At 39.3% G+C, this 20893-nt stretch overlaps 1 protein-coding gene across 1 annotated transcript in view; it reads left to right on the forward strand.

Moving 5' to 3' along the window:
* Pdfr (Pigment-dispersing factor receptor) overlaps window positions 1–20893 on the forward strand; it is a 373916-nt gene that overhangs the window by 312965 nt on the left and 40058 nt on the right. The window contains exons 6-8 of the mRNA XM_068228235.1: window positions 8840–9008; window positions 16288–16390; window positions 20248–20365. Of these exons, the coding sequence (XP_068084336.1) occupies window positions 8840–9008; window positions 16288–16390; window positions 20248–20365 (390 nt within the window). The remainder of the gene's footprint in view (window positions 1–8839; window positions 9009–16287; window positions 16391–20247; window positions 20366–20893) is intronic.

Below are 20893 nucleotides of genomic sequence, written 5' to 3' on the forward strand. Positions count from 1 at the left end.
TAATAACACCGGTTTTCGGAACTTATAATGATGTACTGTAATTCCTTAAATGTAAATATACTGCCATTATACTGACTGCCTGTTGTTACTTACCGTACGCTCTGCTTGTTCTGTTGACACTTATAACCACTAGATCAGCTTTTGTGATCTGATATCGGACTCTGGCATCAGTAATGCCAGGCTGACATGATTGGACCAGCCGAAAGGCAGAACAAACTGTGGATGATATATAGGCCTATAGGGTCTGTTGTTGTACTTTACGGATGTATTGAAGTTATTCTTCAGAATACCAGCGATATACCATCCAATTCTCAACCAAATACCATTTGCCTCTTCTTTTATACATCCATATTCGTTTGTATTTTCTTTCAGCAGCTACGAAATTAAGTCATTCCTTCCGGAATTGTACAGTGTTATTTTCTTGTCTTTTAGAAATATGCATCTCCGTAGTTGTCCAATCAATCAATCAATCAATCAATCAATCAATCAATCAAGCAAGCAAGCAAGCAAGCAATCAAGCAAACAAGAATGCAATCAATCAATCAATCAATCAATCAACCAAGCACGAAAGCAAGAATGCAATCAATCAATCAAGCAAGCAAGCAAGAATGCAAGGAATCAATCAAGCGATCAATCAGTCAAGCAAGCAAGCAAGAAAGAAAGAATGCAAGGAATCAATCAATCAATCCATCAATCAAGCAAGCAAGAATTCAATCAATCAATCAACTAAGCAAGCAAGAATGCAAGGAATCAATCAACCAAGCAAGCAAGAATGCAATCAATCAATCAATCAATCAATCAATCAATCATCTTTATTTGGGGCTATCGCGCAGGTGGCAGATTTCCTATCAGCTTTTCTTAAACATTTTCAAAGAACTTGGAAATGCATCGAACATTTCCCTTCATAATTTATTCCAATCCCTTACTCCTCGTCCTATAATTGAATATTTGCCTCAATTTGTCCTCTTGAATTCCAATTTTCTCTTCATAATTTGATCGTTCCTCCTTTCAAAAGCTCCACTCAAGCTTATTCTTCTACTTATGACATTCGACGCCCACTTTTCACTGACAGTACATAGTCGAGCACCTCTTCTCCTCACTCCCAAGTCTTTCCACCCGAAAGTTTGCAACATTTCCGTAACACTACTACTTTGTCGAAAATCACCCAGACCAAACCGTGCTGCTTTCCTTTGAATTATTTTCCAGTTCTCGTATCAAGTAGTTCTGGTGAGGGTCCCATACACTGGAGCCATACTCTAACTGCAATCCCTAAATACTCTCATAACCATGTGAAGAGATCTGTAGCCTTTATTAACAACGTCGTTAATATTTGTATGATTACCCCAATGAAGATCATTCCTTATATTAATACGTAGGTACTTACAGTGTTCCCCATGAGGTATTATTACCTCATCAATACGATAATTAAAACTTAGAAGACTTTTCCTCTTGGTCAAACTTAAAACTTGACTTTCCATCTCATTCACATTCATACCATTGTCTGCTCTACATCTCACTACAGAGTACCCCTGGAGTCGCTCACAATTCTGCAACTCATTTACCACTCTATATAGTATAACACCATCCGCAAATAACGTTATCTCTGATTCCAGATCTTTACTCATATCATTTATATATACAAGGAAATATGAAGGCCCAATAACAGTGCCCTGTGGGACCCCCCTCTTAATCATTATGGGATCAGATAATGCTTCACCTACTCTAATTTCTGAGTTCTGTTTCCTAGAAACGTAGCCACCGTTCAACCACTACTTTGTCCGGTCCAATAGCCCTCATTTCCGTCAGTAATGTCCTGTGATCTACCCTATCAAAAACCTTGGGTAGGTCAATAGCGATACAGTCAATTTGCCCTCTTGAATCTAAAATATCTGCTATATCTTGCTGGAATCCTACAAGATGAGCTTCACTGGATTAAACTCAGACTAAACCAGAGTTCCAAAATGTGTAGAGCCTTATCATTTACATTATTTATTGGGGCACTAAACTATAAGAACCAATGAACTTCGCCTTAGGTTACTTTTCAAAAGCTACACTAAAACCGTGGTCAGTTGAAAGTTATAAGTCCGTGAGCACTAGCACGACCGAAAGTAAGCACTATATCTACATTATTATTCAAATTTGTTAATAAAAAGGTTCACTTCTATGCTTTTAATGCGGCTTTAAATTATAACGTACGCAACATATTGCCCTAAATGTTGCGTGTTACTTTCCGAGCATGATAGAACTACGCAATTTTATTGAGAGAGTACATATTTAACAAACGTACATAAAAGGTTAAAACAAATACTCACTTACAAGAAAACATTGCACGGGACAAAGATTAGAAAGTTTGACTCTGATTCTTCCATACAAGAGACCGCTTTGTTGTTTTTCCTTCTTTACTTCTTTCATTCTTTACTCTTTATTTTTGGCAGGGACTGTATATTTTCCAACGCTTATCAATTTTATAGTAATTTTAAATCCATAATTTATCTGTCCAGAACACTAAAAATAGCATTCCTTTAACTTTTACTATGTAAAAGAGGAAAAACTACCAGAAAATTTGTCATTCCTTAAAGCCTTTCCTCTGCTTCCTGAGAAGATTTTAACATCGTACCAACCCATTTAGGTATTTTGAAGATAGGAAAGGACTATAACTGGGAAGTAAATGCTCACGGCCCTAATTAAGGTACATCCCCAGCATTTGCTTGGTATGAAAATAGGAAACCACGGAAAACCCTCTTGAGGACTGTCAACATTTGAGTTCTAAACCGCCATCTTCCGAATGCAAGCTCACAGCTACGTCACCCAAATCGCCTAGCCATCTCGCTCGGATTCCGCAGAGGACTGCTCTCTAATAATATCGAAAGATTTTAATTAAATTTTACCGTGGATGATCCAGTGTACTGGTCTGTCCACTCAACTCCCAACCGAGAGTCCTGGGTTCGAAACCTGGTGACTTGTGTTGGAATGTTCACTAGGACGAGCACGTGGTGGCAGGAAGAGTATTCGAATTAAAACACGCATCCTAAATTAAGCCTAGTTCCATGACCTGATGAAAGGTGGTAAATTGGCAATAGAAAATTGAATTAAATTTCACCCTGCTCTATTTATATAAAAGAAAAGCCACGGAAGTCTTTTTGTCTTTTTGACATTTTTTTCAACTGCAACGAAACAACCTTAAGGAAAACTACACGTATACTTCTGAGAAACCCTTCTGAGAAAACCTAACGGGGCTTCACGAAAATATTTTCAAATGTGTATCTTCTTACACATGGCATAAGTCCAAAACATTGCCATGTCCCCTTTTCCGTTATTTTATTTGCTAAGGGAGGCTGTACAGACGACACAGCTTGGACGACCCTGCGTTAAGTGATGGAGAGGCGTCGTGTATTGGTAGAAGTGAAGCACTCAGCCACTAGTGTGTCTGTTTACTGTATAGGTACTCAAAGTGAGTATGCTTACACCATTAGCCCTTGTTCTCACTGTCCTACCGGTAATGTAGGCAACATACCGAACACATACGTACAGTGGGCAACATAGTTCAACGAAGCGCAGTCGTCAGGCGTTGTGAATACGATGGACGAACTCCGCAAATGCATGTTTTGAAGAAAAGTACACTTGAAATTACTTCATTCGGGTGAACTCAACAAAAAATTGAATTACACGTTTTATGTACTTCTCACATACAAATATTTATTCGGTAAATTTACAAAAGTATAATTTTCGATTTTCTGTATTGAAAAAAAAAACCTACGACCTGTTTTCCAGTCATTGACCGGGTCAGGGATGTAATGAATGAAGCAGATATAGGCTGTCGCCACTCCCAAAGTGATTTATTAATGAATTATTGATGCTATGAAATGAGAATGGAGAGTGTTGCTGGAATGAAAGATGACAGGGAAAACCGGAGTACCCGGAGAAAAACCTGTCCCGCCTCCGCTTTGTCCAGCACAAATCTCACATGGAGTGACCGGGATTTGAACCACGGCATCCAGCGGTGAGAGGCCGACGCGCTGCCGTCTGAGCTACGGAGGCTCTTCATTTTCTGTATTATATATTTTTAATATTCTCAAGAAGTAGATATATTTAATAAACATATTAGGAGGCTTCAACAGAGGTTTTCCGCTAACCAAATATTCTTCTATTACAAAAGATCGAATTTGTCACTTATTTGTAGTCAGTCAAGTCGTCATCAATTTTGTCAATCTCTTGGTTCATGTTGCTATATACCTGAATCGTGACATCGATGGTGTCAACAAAATACTTGCTCCACTTGAAAGAGATACGTCAATGGTATGGTGAATGGGCATACTTACAATTTTTTGCATATTATTTTCATTTGCAAGGTATAATATAATATAATATAATATAATATAATATAATATAATATAATATAATATAATATAATATAATATAATATAATAATAATTTCGTGTGACTATTACTAGCCGAGTGCAGCCCTTGTAAGGCAGACCCTCTGATGAGGGTGGGTGGCATCTGCCATGTGTAGGTAACTGCGTGTTAGTGTGGTGGAGGATAGTGTTATGTGTGGTGTGTGAGTTGCAAGGATGTTGGGGCCAGCACAAACACCCAGCCCCCGGGCCACTGGAATTAACCAATGAAGGTTAAAATCCCCGACCCGGCCGGGAATCGAACCCGGGACCCTCTGATCCGAAGGCCAGTTCGCTGACCATTCAGCCAACGAGTCGGACATAATATAATATAATATAATATAATATAATATAATATAATATAATATAATATAATATAATATAATATAAATAAAAATGAATCGCTAAATGTGTTGCTAAGCACAAAACTCGGAAACGGCTGGACCAATTCGGCTAATTTTTTTTTTTTTTCAAATATTCGTCGAAGTCCGAGTAAGGTTTTTACGAAGAGAACAATTGGAAAAAATGCCAGGAAAAACGTAAAAGCCCCATTTCTCTTGTTCCATTCAAACTGTTCGTGTCTCTTTCCTTCTCCCACGTTTGCGCTTGGCGCTGTCCTCCTCTATTCAGGCGCGTTTGCCAAATGTCCGCAAAATCTCATTGTTATCGGTTAAAGTGGGTGAATATTGGATTATGTACAAAGTGTCAAGCCGCATTTGATGCCGTTAAAAAATAAAAGGTTTACAAAATAATTGAGTGTGAAAATGTTAATATAATGGAATGTTACCTCAAATGCAAAATCTTCATTACATACAACTTATCATGCCATAACTCATACTTTATATTCACTATGTTTGTAATTTTTTCACTGCTGGTAAAAGAACATTTCAGCTCGACGTAGATAAGTTTGTTTTAAATTTAAATGATGTTTCTTTCAGTCATGTTCAGAGATTTTTATGTGCAGGCACGAAAAATTCAGTCGCTGGCCAACTTCTTTGCTATTGAATTTGCATGCGGGGTCAAAGCGAAGAAAATGGTCTTCAGATATGGAAGTTATTTTTAAAACAAACCCCAAGTTCGTATCTCGCTTAGTTCTCAGTTTGTGACAGGAATAATGTCTCCTTGGGTTTTGGTTTCGCGCGTGACCGGCTGCCTGGCTTGCTGTCTGACTGCCTCGACTGCCGGTACGGATCTCCCTAACATACGCTCTCCAGACAGTCGCATGCAGTGTCATGTTTTGTTATAGTTGGAGACCTTTGTCTACCCTGATTGTTTTTAAATCTTCGTTTCTCAACAAACAAGTTCATCGATTTCTTTGGTCGATTGGTTTACAATTCGCTCACACAATGAAATTGCACTCGCACTTGCTTCATCAGGCATTGCAGCTACATTGTTGGAAGTCGGTCGAACAACCCATTCAGCGCTAAAATTGCCGTTGAATATGCAAAGCAACGAAACTCCGACCTGCAACATATCGAAGAACTCTGCAATGGCAGAGGTTTTGCAGCAATGTAAATTGATATTGTGGGATGAATGCACCATGGCACATAAAGTCTTTGGAGGCATTAGACCGAACCATGCAAGATCTGCGGAACAATCAAAACCGATTTGGTGGAGCGGTGATTATGTTAGCAGGAGAATTTCGTCAAACATTGCCAGTGATTCCACGGTCAACGCCAGCTGATGAACTTAATGCGTGTTTAAAGTCATCAGTTTTGTGGAAACACGTCATGATACTACATTTAAGCTAGAATATGCGTGTCGAGTTGCAAAATGATCCATCTGGAGATATATTCTCAAAACAACTAATTGACATTGGTAATGGCAAATTCCCTTCAGACGTTCTGACTGGCTGCATTACTTTTCCTGACAATTTTTGTCAGTTTACTGAATCCAAAACCGAACTCATTCAAGAGGTGTTCCCAAATATTGCTCAAAATTACAGAGATCATATTTGGTTGAGCGAACGAGCTATATTGGCTGCCAAAAACATGGATGTAAATGAATTAAATTTCAAAATTCAAAATTAAATTGCCGGTGAATTGAGCACATACAAATCAGTTGATTCTGCTACTAACCAAGATGCTGTCGTCAACTATCCACCCGAAGTTTTGAACTCGCTGGATTTGCCAGGATTGCCGATCCACATTCTTCGATTAAAGATCGGATCAGTGGTCATAATGTTGCGATATATCAACCAACCACGTCTTTGTAATGGCATACGACTAGCTGTGAAAACCTTACTGAAGAACGTGATCGAAGCAACCATTCTAACGGGGAAGTATAAAGGAGAAGACGTTTTGATACCACGCATCTCTATGATTCCGACTAACATACCATTTGAATTTAAACGACTGTAGTTTCCAGTGCGGCTCGCTTTTGCTATGACCATAAATAAATCTCAGGGGCAGTCATTGAGTGTTTGCGGCATTAATCTTGAAAACCCATGTTTCTCGCATGGCCAATTGTATGTTGCCTGTTCCCGTGTTGGAAAACAATCAACTTTGTTTGTTTACGCGCCAGGTAATCAAACAAAAAATATCGTGTACCTTAAAGCTTTACAATGAAAAATATCTTCATAGTGTTGATTGGAATCGGTGCTTTCTATGATAGTTATTTCCTACGGAGAAAGAGGAGTAAGTTTTGCCACATTATCTTCACGCCATCGCCTTATCAAATTACTTGATTTGCAACAGGGGATAATTATGGCTCTGTGAGAGATTTGAAGACCTGCTGAACAGTTCACATCTACGTTACAGTCATCAGGGTTATTTCTGGGTAGTGATATGCTATGACCTATTTGCTATTTGTTTTACGTCGCACCGACACAGATAGGTCTTATGGCGACGATGGGATAGGAAAGGCCTAGGAATAGGAGAAAAGCGGCCATGGCCTTAATTAAGGTACAGCCCCAGCATTTACCTGGTGTGAAAATGGGAAACCACGGAAAACCATCTTCAGGGCTGCCGACAGTGGGGTTCGAACCCACTATCTCCCGAATACTGGATACTGGGCGTACTTAAGCGTCTGCAGCTATCGAGCTCGCTGTGACCTATTTGAGCATTTCCTTATTCGCAATCAAGATATTAATATTGCAGGTATTGAAAACACAATTTTCCAGTAGTTTCTTCCTAACTTTTGGTAGCAGTAGAAAGTTAACTCATCTGATGTTGATGATGTAGTCATTTGCATTATTCTGATTTTTGCGTGCAGTACAGACTGAATTTGAGTTCGTTCCATTGTCATTTATTTTTGACAGAACGACGTCTCTCGGGTCAGCTAGTAATATAATATAATATAATATAATATAATATAATATAATATAATATAATATAATATAATATAATATAATATAATATAATATAATATAATATAATATTGAACTTACTTAGCAGATGAATTTGCTTCTTCTTTTCCCAGAATTTCTGCATCCTCCTGCTGTGGTTTTTTTCTTCCGACCATGCAGTGGGGGTCCTCATCTTGAGTTTTTCAGCCAAATTATGTTTGTGCACCAACGTTCTAAAGCTAGGCCTGTCCCATATAATTTCACCCGTTATGTTGACGTCTCGAAGGTGTTTTCTAATTTATATTATCCAATTATTCTTGACTTTTTGTGAGTAGGCATAATTAATAATTTTATATTATTATTATTATTACTATTATTATTATTATTATTATTATTATTATTATTATTATTATTATTATTATTATTATTATTATTATTATTATTATTATTAGTTCGTATCGGCCTACTAAAGACCACGTTATTTCAACTGTATTCTCTGGGCTTTGATCTTTCCCCCAGGCTCCTTCATTCGTTGCCTGTGTTCCTCTTTTCCTTCTTCTGTCCACGTCTTTCCCGTCTTCAACTTACCGTCTTTTTTTCTAAGTTCCTGGGGCGATGTCTTGTATGGAGTTACCCCATTTGAATGCCCGGATGCCTTTCCTGACGTCAACCATATGTGGAGGCATGTGTTCACTATTTAGTTGTTTCTGTAGTGATTAATAGCGTGACGCGTTGCATGTAAGTGAAAATGTGTATAAAGACGAGGATAAACACCCAGCCCTCGAGCTACAGGAATTAACCATATACAGTTACAATTCCCGGCCCAGCTAGGAATCGAATCCGGAGCATTCTGAACCGAAGGTCAAGCCAAAGAGTTGTACACTTCATTACATTTTTCCTCCGCTTACTACTCGTAAATGGCTTTAGGTTCTGTAAAAGGATGTCGACGATCATAGGAATTCTACAAATGGTGGTCGGAAGGGGGATAAATTGGCTCAATACATCAGCTGAATATTCCCTGAAGGATATGTTCTATTGGCCAAGAGGTGTTGTGTTGATTTTTCAAATTTATTACTGTAGGTAAACTCAAAATTGTGTTTTACTCCATTATTATTCTCCACTTGTGTTCTTATTCTGTAATAACTGTTTCCCACGACAGGAGTCTTCGGAACAACCGAACACGGATACACAAGAACCTGTTCATCGCCATGGTGATCCAAGTGGTGATTAGGCTCACTCTGTACATCGACCAGGCGGTGATCAGAGGAGCCAGCGGCGAGTACCAGTCGGAAGGAATTCGCTCGCATCGCCAAGGCATTGATAATACGGTAATAATTATGTGTCTTCAATACATTGTGTCCTTATTTCTTAAAAGTCGTTTATTTTCTACGTTGTTCCTATTTAAAGATCATTGGTGGCAGAAGTAGCCAAAAATTATGTCTTTTTTTATTTTACTTGGATGTCGTTCCCTTTAATGCCTTTACTAAACGTTATTTTATATAACTTAGAGCTACTTAGTTTTACCGTATTATTGAACTTACTTTTCATGATGTCACTTTAGCATAGTCTAGTTCACTTCAATTTACTTGATTTTATTTGACGTTATACGACTTTATTTGACTTGTATTTACTTTATTAACTTTATTTTATGTAACTTCACAGAACATTGCCTGCCCCGCGGTGTAGGGGCAGCGTTCTTGCCTCTTACATGGAGGCCCCGGGGTAGATTCCCGGCCAGTTCAGGGATTTTTACCTGGATCTGCCGGCTGGTTCGAGGTCCACTCAGCCTGCATGATTAGAATTGAGGAGCTGCCTGACAGTGCGATAGCGGTCTCGGTCTAGAAAACCAAGAATAACGGCCAAGAGGAGTCGTCATGCTGACCACACGCACCTCATAATCTGCAGGCGCTAGGCTGAGCAGCGGTCGCTTGGTAGGCCAATGCCGTTCGGGGTTGTTGCGCCATGGGTTTTTTCACTGAACATTACTTCACTTGACTTACTGTCAAACTTCAGTATTTCACACTCGTAACTCACTATGGAACACGGTAACACAAACCGATCGAGTTGGCCGTGCGGTTAGGATCGCACAGCTGTTAGCTTACGTTCGGGAGATAATGGGTTCGAATCCATCCTTCAGTAGCCCTGAATATGATTTTATGCGGTTTCCAATTTTCACACTAAGGCTGTACATTAATTAAGGCCTCAGCCGCTACCTTCTCAATCCTGACCTTTCACCATCCTTCCGTCACCGAAAACCTTCGATTTGTTAGAGCGATATTAAAGAAGTACCTAGCAAAAAATGGTAACACAACATACAACCCTTCAGAGCAGATAATGCACATTAAAATGTCCGTTATTATAAGAGTTAAGTAATAATAATAATAATAATAATAATAATAATAATAATAATAATAATAATAATAATAATAATAATAATAATAATAATAATAATAATCATAATAACGATATACCGTAAAAAGAGGGGAAACTACATGTTTATGTCTCCCGTCTCCGAGGTAAGACAATTAATCGTTTAAGATTAAAATCCCCAACTCGGCCGCGAATGATACCTGGGGTCCCAAGAAGCCTCTGACGAACCACTCAGCCATAGAGCCATACAAAGTCCTATCCTCGTATTCCTGGAGATGGTGCAGCGGAGATGAGTTGCATGTACCTTTCAAACGACATACTAATCCTCCTGCCAATCTTAAATCACTGGCTGTGCCAGTAATCGAACCCAGACCTCCGAGGACGGAAGCTAATAGCGTTAATCGTTACACATTCATATTTTACTTCAGTCACTGTGAAAAATAATACAAATTATTACCGATCAAACACAAGAAAAAACTTTTCTTAGCATTACTGTATTATGTTTCACTGAGTACGGAAAACTGCAAAGTAAATGTTCGTGGCTTAGTAGCCATGATCGTTAAGGCGTCGAGTCTTTATGGTCTCACGCGGTGCGGTGCTTAGCTTGGCTGGCAGACTATGAGGGGTTATGGTATACAGTTTCTAATCACTAGATTGTGAGCCAAAAACCTGGATACAATTCCAAACCACCCCGCAGTATCCATATGGAATGAGAGCATATGAAGCTGCTGATAGTGATTCTTCCGTCGGATGATGACATCAAGCCTTGAGCAGACCCGTTAGTGCTATTCGTCAGGAGTAGGCTAAGAGCCGACACCGGGGTTTCACACTCTCCCTACCTCTTCACCTACATTTTTTGTTACAGTTTGTTTTACGTAGCACCAACAAAGGCAGGTTTTATCACAACGATGAGATAGGAATGGGCTAGGAGTGGGAAGGAAGCGACCATGGCCTTAATTAAAATACAGCCCCAGCATTTGCGTGGTGTGAAAATGGGAAACTACCCAAAACCATCTTCAGGGATGCCGACAGTGAGGTTCGAACCCACTATCTCCGGAATGCAAGCTTATAGCAACGTGACTCAAATCGCACATCATCATCATTATCATCATCATCATCATCATCATCATCATCGTCGTCGTCGTCGTCCTACTACTACTACTACTACTACACCAGCACCACTCAGACGCGCATGTTACCTATGGCCGTCAACTATAAAAACCTGCACTAGGCCTCTCCAGAGACCATACGACGTCACAGCACGTCACTAAACCCTAGGTTAATCTAAATTAGCACCGGGCGAGTTGGCCGTGCGCGTAGAGGCGCTCGGCTGTGAGCTTGCATCCGGGAGATAGTAGGTTCGAATCCAACTATCGGCAGCCCTGAAAATGGTTTTCCGTGGTTTCCCATTTTCACACCAGGCAAATGCTGGGGCTGTACCTTAATTAAGGCCACGGCCGCTTTCTTCCCACTCCTAGCTATTTCCTATCCCATCGTCGCCATAAGACCTATCCGTATCGGTGCGAGGTAAAGCAACTAGCAAAAAAAATAGCATATTTGTTTTTGTACAGAGAAGTGAGACAAGCTCTCTCGAACAAGAAGTTTCAAAGAATGGGACTTCGTACATCGGCACGGAAACAGTCAGAATTCTTCTTAATTGTTAGCCCTGAACCTCGTACACGAAACAGTGCTACCAAACAAAAAGTCAAATTATAGCTGAAAAGAGCTTCAAAAATAGGAAAAAACGTAAAATGTTCAGATAGGTTAAATTTACTATGATTATGGAAAATTTCAATAAGTACAAATTATGGTGTTATGGGTTACCAATTATTTAACTTGATCTAATATGACACAGATTGTTAGTGCAATACTCTGCCATCGATTTCAATCACAAATGAGCAGCGCTGGTCCGAAAATTGAATATGCTATTACACAGTACGTATTGGCAAGTCAGATTCGCATGAGTACACCCTAATAATATACAATTCAACTGCCACAAATTGCCGAGGCTGTCGAGGATCTAACCTAAATACGTCTGAACAACGATCTATTAAGCTGCCAGAATACAATCACAATGCATCCGACCATTCAGGCCTACTTATGACAACTCCTACGGGCTCACTATAATCGAGCATGTTTGTCCTTACCAACCAGACCTGAAGTGACAGTAGCACAGGTTATTAAACAAAATGTACACATCTAATTAATGCATAGGACTAAATACTACAATGACCTAACACCTTTGACCGACCAAAAATGCGATTTTCAATTTATCCTTTTCATTTAGAATTGAACTTCTCTCTTTATAACAGTGCAATTTTTTTGTTAATATCTCCAATACTTTCAACCTTATGACCATAAACATGAAACCCTGTCACCCTTGCAGCCCTTTATCAGTAACTCTGTTGCTCGTTTCCCGTAAATTTTGTTTTACAGAACGGTTTCCTTAATAACTCTGGAATATTTTAAGATATTAAGATGAAATTCTGTATGCATGTACATTTCATAGAAAAGAATAAGATATAATAGAATCATTGAGCTAGCTTCATTGGTTAAGTTCTAAAAAAAATATTTTCGAATGAAAATGAATGAAAAATTGACTATTTGAACATAACTTCATGAAAAAAGTATTTATACTTGATGGACTTCACTGATTCTAGTACATGTATTAGCTATAGCATTACTAATCATAATGAAAAGAATCATAGAATAATATTCATGTGTTTGGGAATTATCAAGGAAACAGAAAAATAGTGGCCATGATAAAAAGCCATTTTGAATAATAATATATAATAGCATATGTTTATATGATTTCTAAATATGTAGGCATATTATTAAGGAATAATGTGTTTGTCATACTAAGTTTCCTTTTAGTAATAATTTATATTGCTGCGGGGAGAAAAGTTTAATACAGCCAATTTTTCAATGTTCAAAGATGTAGGTCTCCCCTTAAACGAGATGGAAATTCCCTGCTGAACTCGGTCACTACAGTTGTTTTGTGTTGTACATAGTACTATCATTTTCATTCAATCATTCATTCATTCATTCATGCATTTATTATTATTATTCTTATTCTTCCTATGCCGTATCCTAATAGGATGACGGCTGTCATCAGGGAGATTTTACTCGACAACTCAAAGCAATATGGCAATGTTGGTTCCATACCAGTCACGCAGGTTCTTTAAATTCACCTTCGCCCAAGGCCCCGTAAAAAGCAATTTCATCGATTTCTGGACGGTGCTATTATCTTAGAGCTTTATGAATCTTCTCTTGCATTCCCTACATCTCAAATAATAATACATGGCTGTGGTCGATAGTTAGGGAGAGAGATCGGTTGAAATTTGAGTGGACGGTGGTCAGTCAGTCGATCGTTATTATGTACGAATGTTATGCTTTACATTTGCCAAAAAACTGAATATAAATGAATACAAAAAGATTACAACAAAAGGACTATTCCAAAACGTTCATTGGAAGATCATCTAGGGTCATCCTCGAGGAAAGACCATAAGTATGTCGAATTCTTATTCGGCTTCTCCTTTCAATTCTGCCATAGTAATTAAAATTCATGTTATATAGGTTAGAACAGGATGTACTAAACATGGGGAACACAGCTGAACACACTTTATAGAAGTCATCTTTCATGGCGTTCCATTTCAGTTCCTTACGAATATTGGGTGGAGCTATATATTGTACCTTACTGCCATCCTGCTTTCTATCCGGCTTCCTATTGGTAGAGATTCGTGTTCGATTCTTCAGTGGGTCTAATATAAACTCAATAACTATACTATCGAAATCAAAGCAGGACAGGAACTGACATGTCAACTTGTGAATGATAAATCAACATGTTACAGTTGGACACATTTTTTTTACAAAAAACATAGAAATTGCCCTTTTAAGATTCATAACCAAGATACCGAAATAATCACTACAAGAATTTAATAAATGATGGATCTGTTCCCCGCATAAATATGGTTCAACACATGTTTTTCGGTGACGTTAGGTACCTTATTTCTCTTGTGGAATTGTGAACTTCTTAGTCTAAACAGATATGAAAACTTTCGTTCCTAACGTTCATTTAACATGGGCAGAGATTAGCAAGGTTCGTGTTACAAAATTCCCTTAGGATTAGGGACACAAATACATTAACACTTGTCCAGGACCGTAAATTTATCCCCCAAAATATTCGCTGACTCTACTATTGGCACGATTTCCAATATGCAAATTAATTTCAGAAGCTCGCATCCCTTCTGTAGCATATGGGCTTACTTCCCTTGAAACAAAAATACTACTAAGACAATTATTAAACGAGACAAAACACACCAAAGAAATATACACATTAAATACTGCACCTATAAATACACATAAAAGAAATGCACTTGTCCTGACGGGTCGATAACATCTGGTGCACCTGATCAACCATCCGAGAAAGGTCATAGACCTCAGTGAACCAACAGATAAGCAAGGCCGTCGGGTGGCGGTCATCATTCAAAACACAGCCCTTTAACTGGCTATAAATACAAACCCCATTCCAGACTCCTAAGAACAGCGAGGTTTCTACACAGCTGGGGCTCGTATTTCACCACGGTTCTGGCCCCCTTCCTCGCTTGTGAAAACAAGAGCACTCATCTCGGTGTGAGCCATTCCATCTCTTCACTAGGGCAAACTTCATATTCTTTGCAGTCATATCCTCTCAAATAGCTCTTACAATATCATCACATTAATCTGGTACAATTATCCCCAGACTCGCAAATCACATCAGATGCGCCACGATGTATACTCTGACGCCATACTATCTGGAATGTATTCAATATTTCTTTATTTCACATTCACTAGGCCCAGATTCTAGCCTCCCACACAGCTGTGAATTAACTTGCCGGAATTTCCTTGAAAACTCTCACTATCATGCTTATATCTGTTTAGACGTATTTTATTCAGGTGTTGTCGCTCGGCCCCATCTTAAAAGATCACAGATTGATTTATTGCCTCATTGCACCCTGAGAGTCCATGGTTCGAATCTCTCCGGCACGTCCTCCACTGCAATCCATGGCGATGTCGTCTACTCGGCCGGAATGAATTTGAACGGTCTCGTTCTCATCAGTTGATGTTGCAATCCCTCGTACACCTCGTTCAACACGTTCTCCTGAATTAACTCGTTCTGCTCGTTCTTCTGGACTGGGCGCTGTTACTCACAGTAATCAGCCTAGAAGAATTTGCCTTTACCTGGGCGTTTTTAATACTATCATAGATTGCACTACCACGTAACACGTTGCAAGGATATTCCCTGATACTTTAATCGAGCTAGTCCATACTTTAGCGCTCTAATTACTCATAGTTTATAGTTGAATTTGTTTCCTTGTTTTAGAGTAATTCAGTATTCCCATAGTCCTTTCCGAAAGTCTAAATAGTACTAACTATTGTTCTAGCGCACTGACTTACACTTTCATTGTCTCTTGATTCGCGCACCGTAATACAAACACAACACCTTCTTACTACAACGACTTCAGAATAGCCTTCTGTCCCCTCGTCAGTTGGACGGCGCATAGCTAGGGGAATCACTGCCAGAACCACGCTATCTCTTTGTATTGAATTGCCTTCGATTCCTACAATATGTTATATAATGACAAATTTTGAATAGTAGACATATCTCAATAGATATTATTAACTCGAGACACTAGATAAATCCAAACAATATTCTCTGTCGTTACAGTTTCCTGTTATGTGGCTCCTAGGCGTAATAATCAGTTAATCTCGCAAGCTTTCCACCACTGTTTCTTCCCGCTTTTTTTATACTTTCAGTTGGTATCTTATTGGATCGTTTAGCAGAGTTGGAGAGTAAATTGTGAAATCCTCTTGCGTACTCCCTTCACTGGTCTAGCCATCCCCGTCGTGGGTGGTGGCCTAATTCTAGCGCGCTTCCTTTGCTCGCGTCCCCGGGTTAGTTTTAATAGATGCATGAGATATTCAATAAATGACAATACCACGCAGATGTGGTATGGTTCATCATACATATACGCCTGTCCTACGCATTAACATGCTCAAACTAACTCAGATACCACAACAAACTACATTATCTGACAGACATTACAAACACTGTGCACTCGTGGCTGTTAACAACAAGAACATGTAATATAGCCTACGTTGGAGTAAATGACGAACTTTCCGCATACTATCGCATTCCTCCATTTATGTGTCCCTACCAGTGTAATTATGTTCATAACATCCGCAATGCTGTTCCAGCCTGTGCTGTGTGAGGCGTCCTACGTCCTACTGGAGTACGCACGGACTGCTATGTTCATGTGGATGTTTGTGGAGGGCTTGTATCTTCACAACATGATTACAGGTAATTATGTTAACTCGCCTGTGGTTATGGTGGTTCTTGTTTTAAAGGGTAAAGTAATAATATTTTTAAACACATGTAGCATTATCCAGCGTAGTAAAAGTTCCAAAGACTAAGAATAAGACATTGTCTATTTCTTAAATTGTTAATTCACTTTATTCACAATTACAATATATCAGTCTACATTTCAGTGAATCCCACATAAGTAAGCTTGTGTTTGGGCTTATATGCAATACTTACATTAAATACATTGCATCATAAAATCATAAAATGACTTTTAATAGCATGTGGTGTTTGGAAAGAATTATCGTAGGTGGAAATTTCTTATATGATTCACAACCGTTTGAAGAAGCCAGTTGTTCAGGCATTATTGTAGTTTTGGCCCTTTCTTTATCTTTAATATTTCGAGTGACAGAGTATTAAAAACACGTGGTCATAGATATGCTGCATGTCTCTGTCCAAGAAGTGTGTTTCGACTTGGGATTGGTAATGCAGATCTTAGCTGTAGTCTAGTGCCATGGCGTGTACATTTCTGTTCCTGAATCTGTGCTGTTTCTTTACGATGAGTGTTGTGACGACTTTTGTGTATAACTCTGTCTTATGTTTAAAACATGAGTACTGAGCTCGCTAGTTGCCAGTATCCAGTATTTGGGAGATAGTGGGTTCAAATCCCACTGTCAGCAGGCCTGAAGATGGTTTTCCGTGGCTTCCCATCTTCACACCAGTCAAATGCTGGGGTGAACTTTAATTAAGGCCACGGACGCTTCCTAACCACTACTAGCCCTTTCCTGTACCATCGTCACCATATTACCTATCTGTGTCGGTGCGACGGAAAGCAACTTTTAAAATATTTTAAACTGGAACTAAATTGAAAATGTTATGAGAGGGAAAAAATCAGCGGTGACCGGTCCAAATGGAGCACGTAGGCCTCATGGCACAAATTTATAATTCCATAGCTTGCAATTTTTCGTGACCATACCACGGGATCTCTAGCGTCAAGTGCAATCCGAACCATAAATGCCACATGTATTGCCCGGGATTCAAACCATGATAGCTTTGCTGAGATGTTATTCGGCTATCATGAGACCACCCCTGCTTTGTTCTGAGTTTATTTTCACGGCCTTTTTGAGGTTTTTCCTTACTTTATTTTTAGGAAAGATGAATCAGTGATGAAAAGATACATTGAAATTTTAATGTTCTTCTATAAAAGGAACAGGCTTTTAACGCTGTATGGACATATATAACATATTAATACAATGCTATTTGCTTTAAGTTCCAATAACTACTTTTACGGTTTTCGGAGCATAACATATTTGAAGATTATAAAGCGACGGTGAGACCCCGCGGTGTAGCGGTAACGTGTCTGCCTCTTACCCAGAGGCCCCGGGTTCAATTCCGGCCTGGATCTGAGGGCTGGTTCGAGGTCCACTCAGTGTACATGATTCTGATTACAATTGAGTAGCTGTCCGACGGTGAGATAGAGGCCCCGGTCTAGGAAGCCAAGAATAACGGTCGAGAGGATTCGTCATGCTGACCACACTTCATTTCATACTCTGCAGGCTGAGCAGCGGTCTCTTGCTAGGCCATGGCCGTTCGGGACTGGTGCGTCATGGGAAGAGGAGGGGGAAAGAAAGACGGTACAGTTGGTAAAACAACGGTTCGGATGACGTTTACGAAATAACAATTATAAGAATATCTGGGTACTTGGCTGAATGGTAGAGTTGAGGCCTTCGGTTCAGAGGGTCCCAGTTTCGATTCCCGGCCGGTCCGGGGATTTTAATCGCGTCTGATTAATTCTTCTATCTCGGAGACTGCGTGTTTGTATTTGTTGCAACACTCTCCTCTTCATATTCAGACACCACACTACACTATGAAGCACGACAGAAGTACGCAACAGTGATTACATCCCTCCACATAGGGTTGGCGTCAGGAAGGGCATCCAGTCCTGAAACAGCAACAAATCCACATGTGCGACACGGTCGCACCCGCCACCGCACAGGTGTGGGAAAAGTGGCAGAATAATAATAATATACACCCATGACGCTACAGCAGATTGCGAGATGACGCGGGGTCAGCGCAAGAAAATTATTCTTGGGTTCCTAGACCGGGACCGCTACCTCACCAGAGTTAGCTACGTGGTAAATTTAGCTAAAAGTAAGTACATTTGTATGTAACATTTCCAACAAGGATAGATATTTTCGACTCGAATATAATTATTTTTACAGACACAAAATGGATTATGTCTACAGTCAAGTTTTAAAATGTACTATTGTTTTGTCTTACCAAATGACTTTTTTGTGGTAACACCTAATGGTAATTCTTCCAATTCATTGTGTTCTAAAATGAATCGATCATGTTTTCCATGTTCTGCTCACAAAAGAGAAATACATTTTGTCTTATGTGAATTCCTGATTGGTTTGACAGACTGTCAGTCAAATGCAAAGTAATTCAGGTATTGTCTGTCAGATGTCTTCATAGGCAACAAAATCTACGTTAAAGAAGGTGAATACCTTTATTTCGTGTGGCGACTGACTTTATGGAGTCAGATACACATTCGTCTGGAGAGGAGGAGATTTGGATTGAAGTCCTAATTTAGATATTAAAACAATTTACTAAAAACTTCCTTCTCCAGTCCGTCCGTCTGTCCGTCCGATTTGCTTCATTTTTATTTTATTCTCTCCGGAATCATCAAGCAATGACAGGTCTCTAAGAATCCTAAAACTGCATATTCAAAAAAGTATCCGAGTTATATCCCTCGCCGGGAATAGAACCCTCACCCATTAATACTAGTGTATTCGGCTTCTAAAAGCTACTTTTATTATCATTATTACTGTTGCTGACATACTGTATGAATGTCAAGCAGTTTCAACAGACCTTAGGTAAACTAGTGACCAATGCTGGTGAGTCAAGATGTGAGTAAGTTTTCTATAACAACTCAGAGTCCAGGATGACACATATCCTGACACATATCCTGACATATATCCTCAGGCTTGGCAGAATCAGCCCAAACCTTTCCGTGACGTATGTGCCCCACTCCCTGGTGCCATCAGAAACCCCTTCCGAAACTCCTAACTGTTTGCTACATATATCCCTCTCTTCCCTGGTAAGCAACCAGTACGAAGACAATGTATCCCACCCAGAGGGATTGACACGTGACTGCCCTAAAACATATAAAACCCTGGACTCCAAACGGAAAAGGTCTCTTGTAATGTAGTCACTTAAGAACTACCAACTGATTGAGTTGGCTGTTAGGTGTCAGGCCTCAGAACTTGAAAATAGACTTTAAATCTTCAAATGGTTTCATTTGGAATAAGATATAGTCAGACTCGTGGAGAACCTGTGAGGACCTAGCTTAACAACTCAACAAGCTAACCACGAACTTGTTAAGCGACAAACTTAACTCCCGGACAGCGCATGGAGCAGCGCGGATCATCTAGTAATAGTTATATTTTAGCGCATTTCGTTTTGCTCACAAAAATAAAATCTGAGAAAACTCTTGGCACTTCCTCTTCCTAGGCATAAACATCAAAAAAATAGATTTCGTTACCTGGGAACGAATTATTTCGATTTATTGATTGCCTTAGTAATTCTGTAGAAGGCTAATAATAAACGTACAGATAGAACCAGTGTCTACCTGGTTTAGGTCACATAGCTGTCAGCTTACATTAGGGATATAGTGGGTTCGAACTCCACTGTCAGTAGACCTGAAGATGATTTTCCGTGATTTCCCATGTACACACCTAAGTCCACGGTCGCTTCCCTCCTGTCCCATCGTCGGCACAAGACCTGTCTGTGTCGGTGCGACGTAAAGCAAATAGTATAAAAAGACATTCAGACTGTTATCTTCTTGTGTGTTCCAGTGACGGTATTCCACGAGAACTCGTACTACATCGCTTACACGGTGCTGGGTTGGGGAGGACCCGTCATCATGACAACAGCATGGGCGGTCACCACAGCACTGCGATATGGCTCGTCCAAGTGAGTACCTACGGTAGAATATGCATCTTCAGTGTAATTAGAATTCTAGATATTTCATGTGCTCGAGATCGTTAGTTTCATCCTGGCAGAGTTGGAGAATTGCTAAGATGAGAAAATGAATAGTTCGCTGTGTCATTAATTTTGTCATTGCAGGAATTTATTTATTTATTTATTTATTTATTTATTTATTTATTTATTTATTTATTTATTTATTTATTTATTTATTTATTTATTTATTTATTTATTTCGTCGGTCTCCTTGGCTGAATAATCAGCTTCGCGGCCATTGTTGGCTAACAAAACTGGACATTCAGCTTTAGCAGCAATGCAGATATTGATGAGGTAAAATGTATAAATATAGTTTGTTTATTACGTACTTGTTCTGTGTGTATAGATGAAACTGTTTTTCGTGTAATTGTACATATTTGTTAATAACCAAATTGTAACACTGTATCCTCATGCCATACGAAATATATATAAGAATGTTATTGTTTTTACGACTCACTAACTACTTTTGACGGTTTTTGGA

This window comes from Anabrus simplex, chromosome 6 (assembly GCF_040414725.1).
Source record: "Anabrus simplex isolate iqAnaSimp1 chromosome 6, ASM4041472v1, whole genome shotgun sequence".
NCBI classification, from domain to species: Eukaryota; Metazoa; Arthropoda; class Insecta; order Orthoptera; family Tettigoniidae; genus Anabrus; species Anabrus simplex.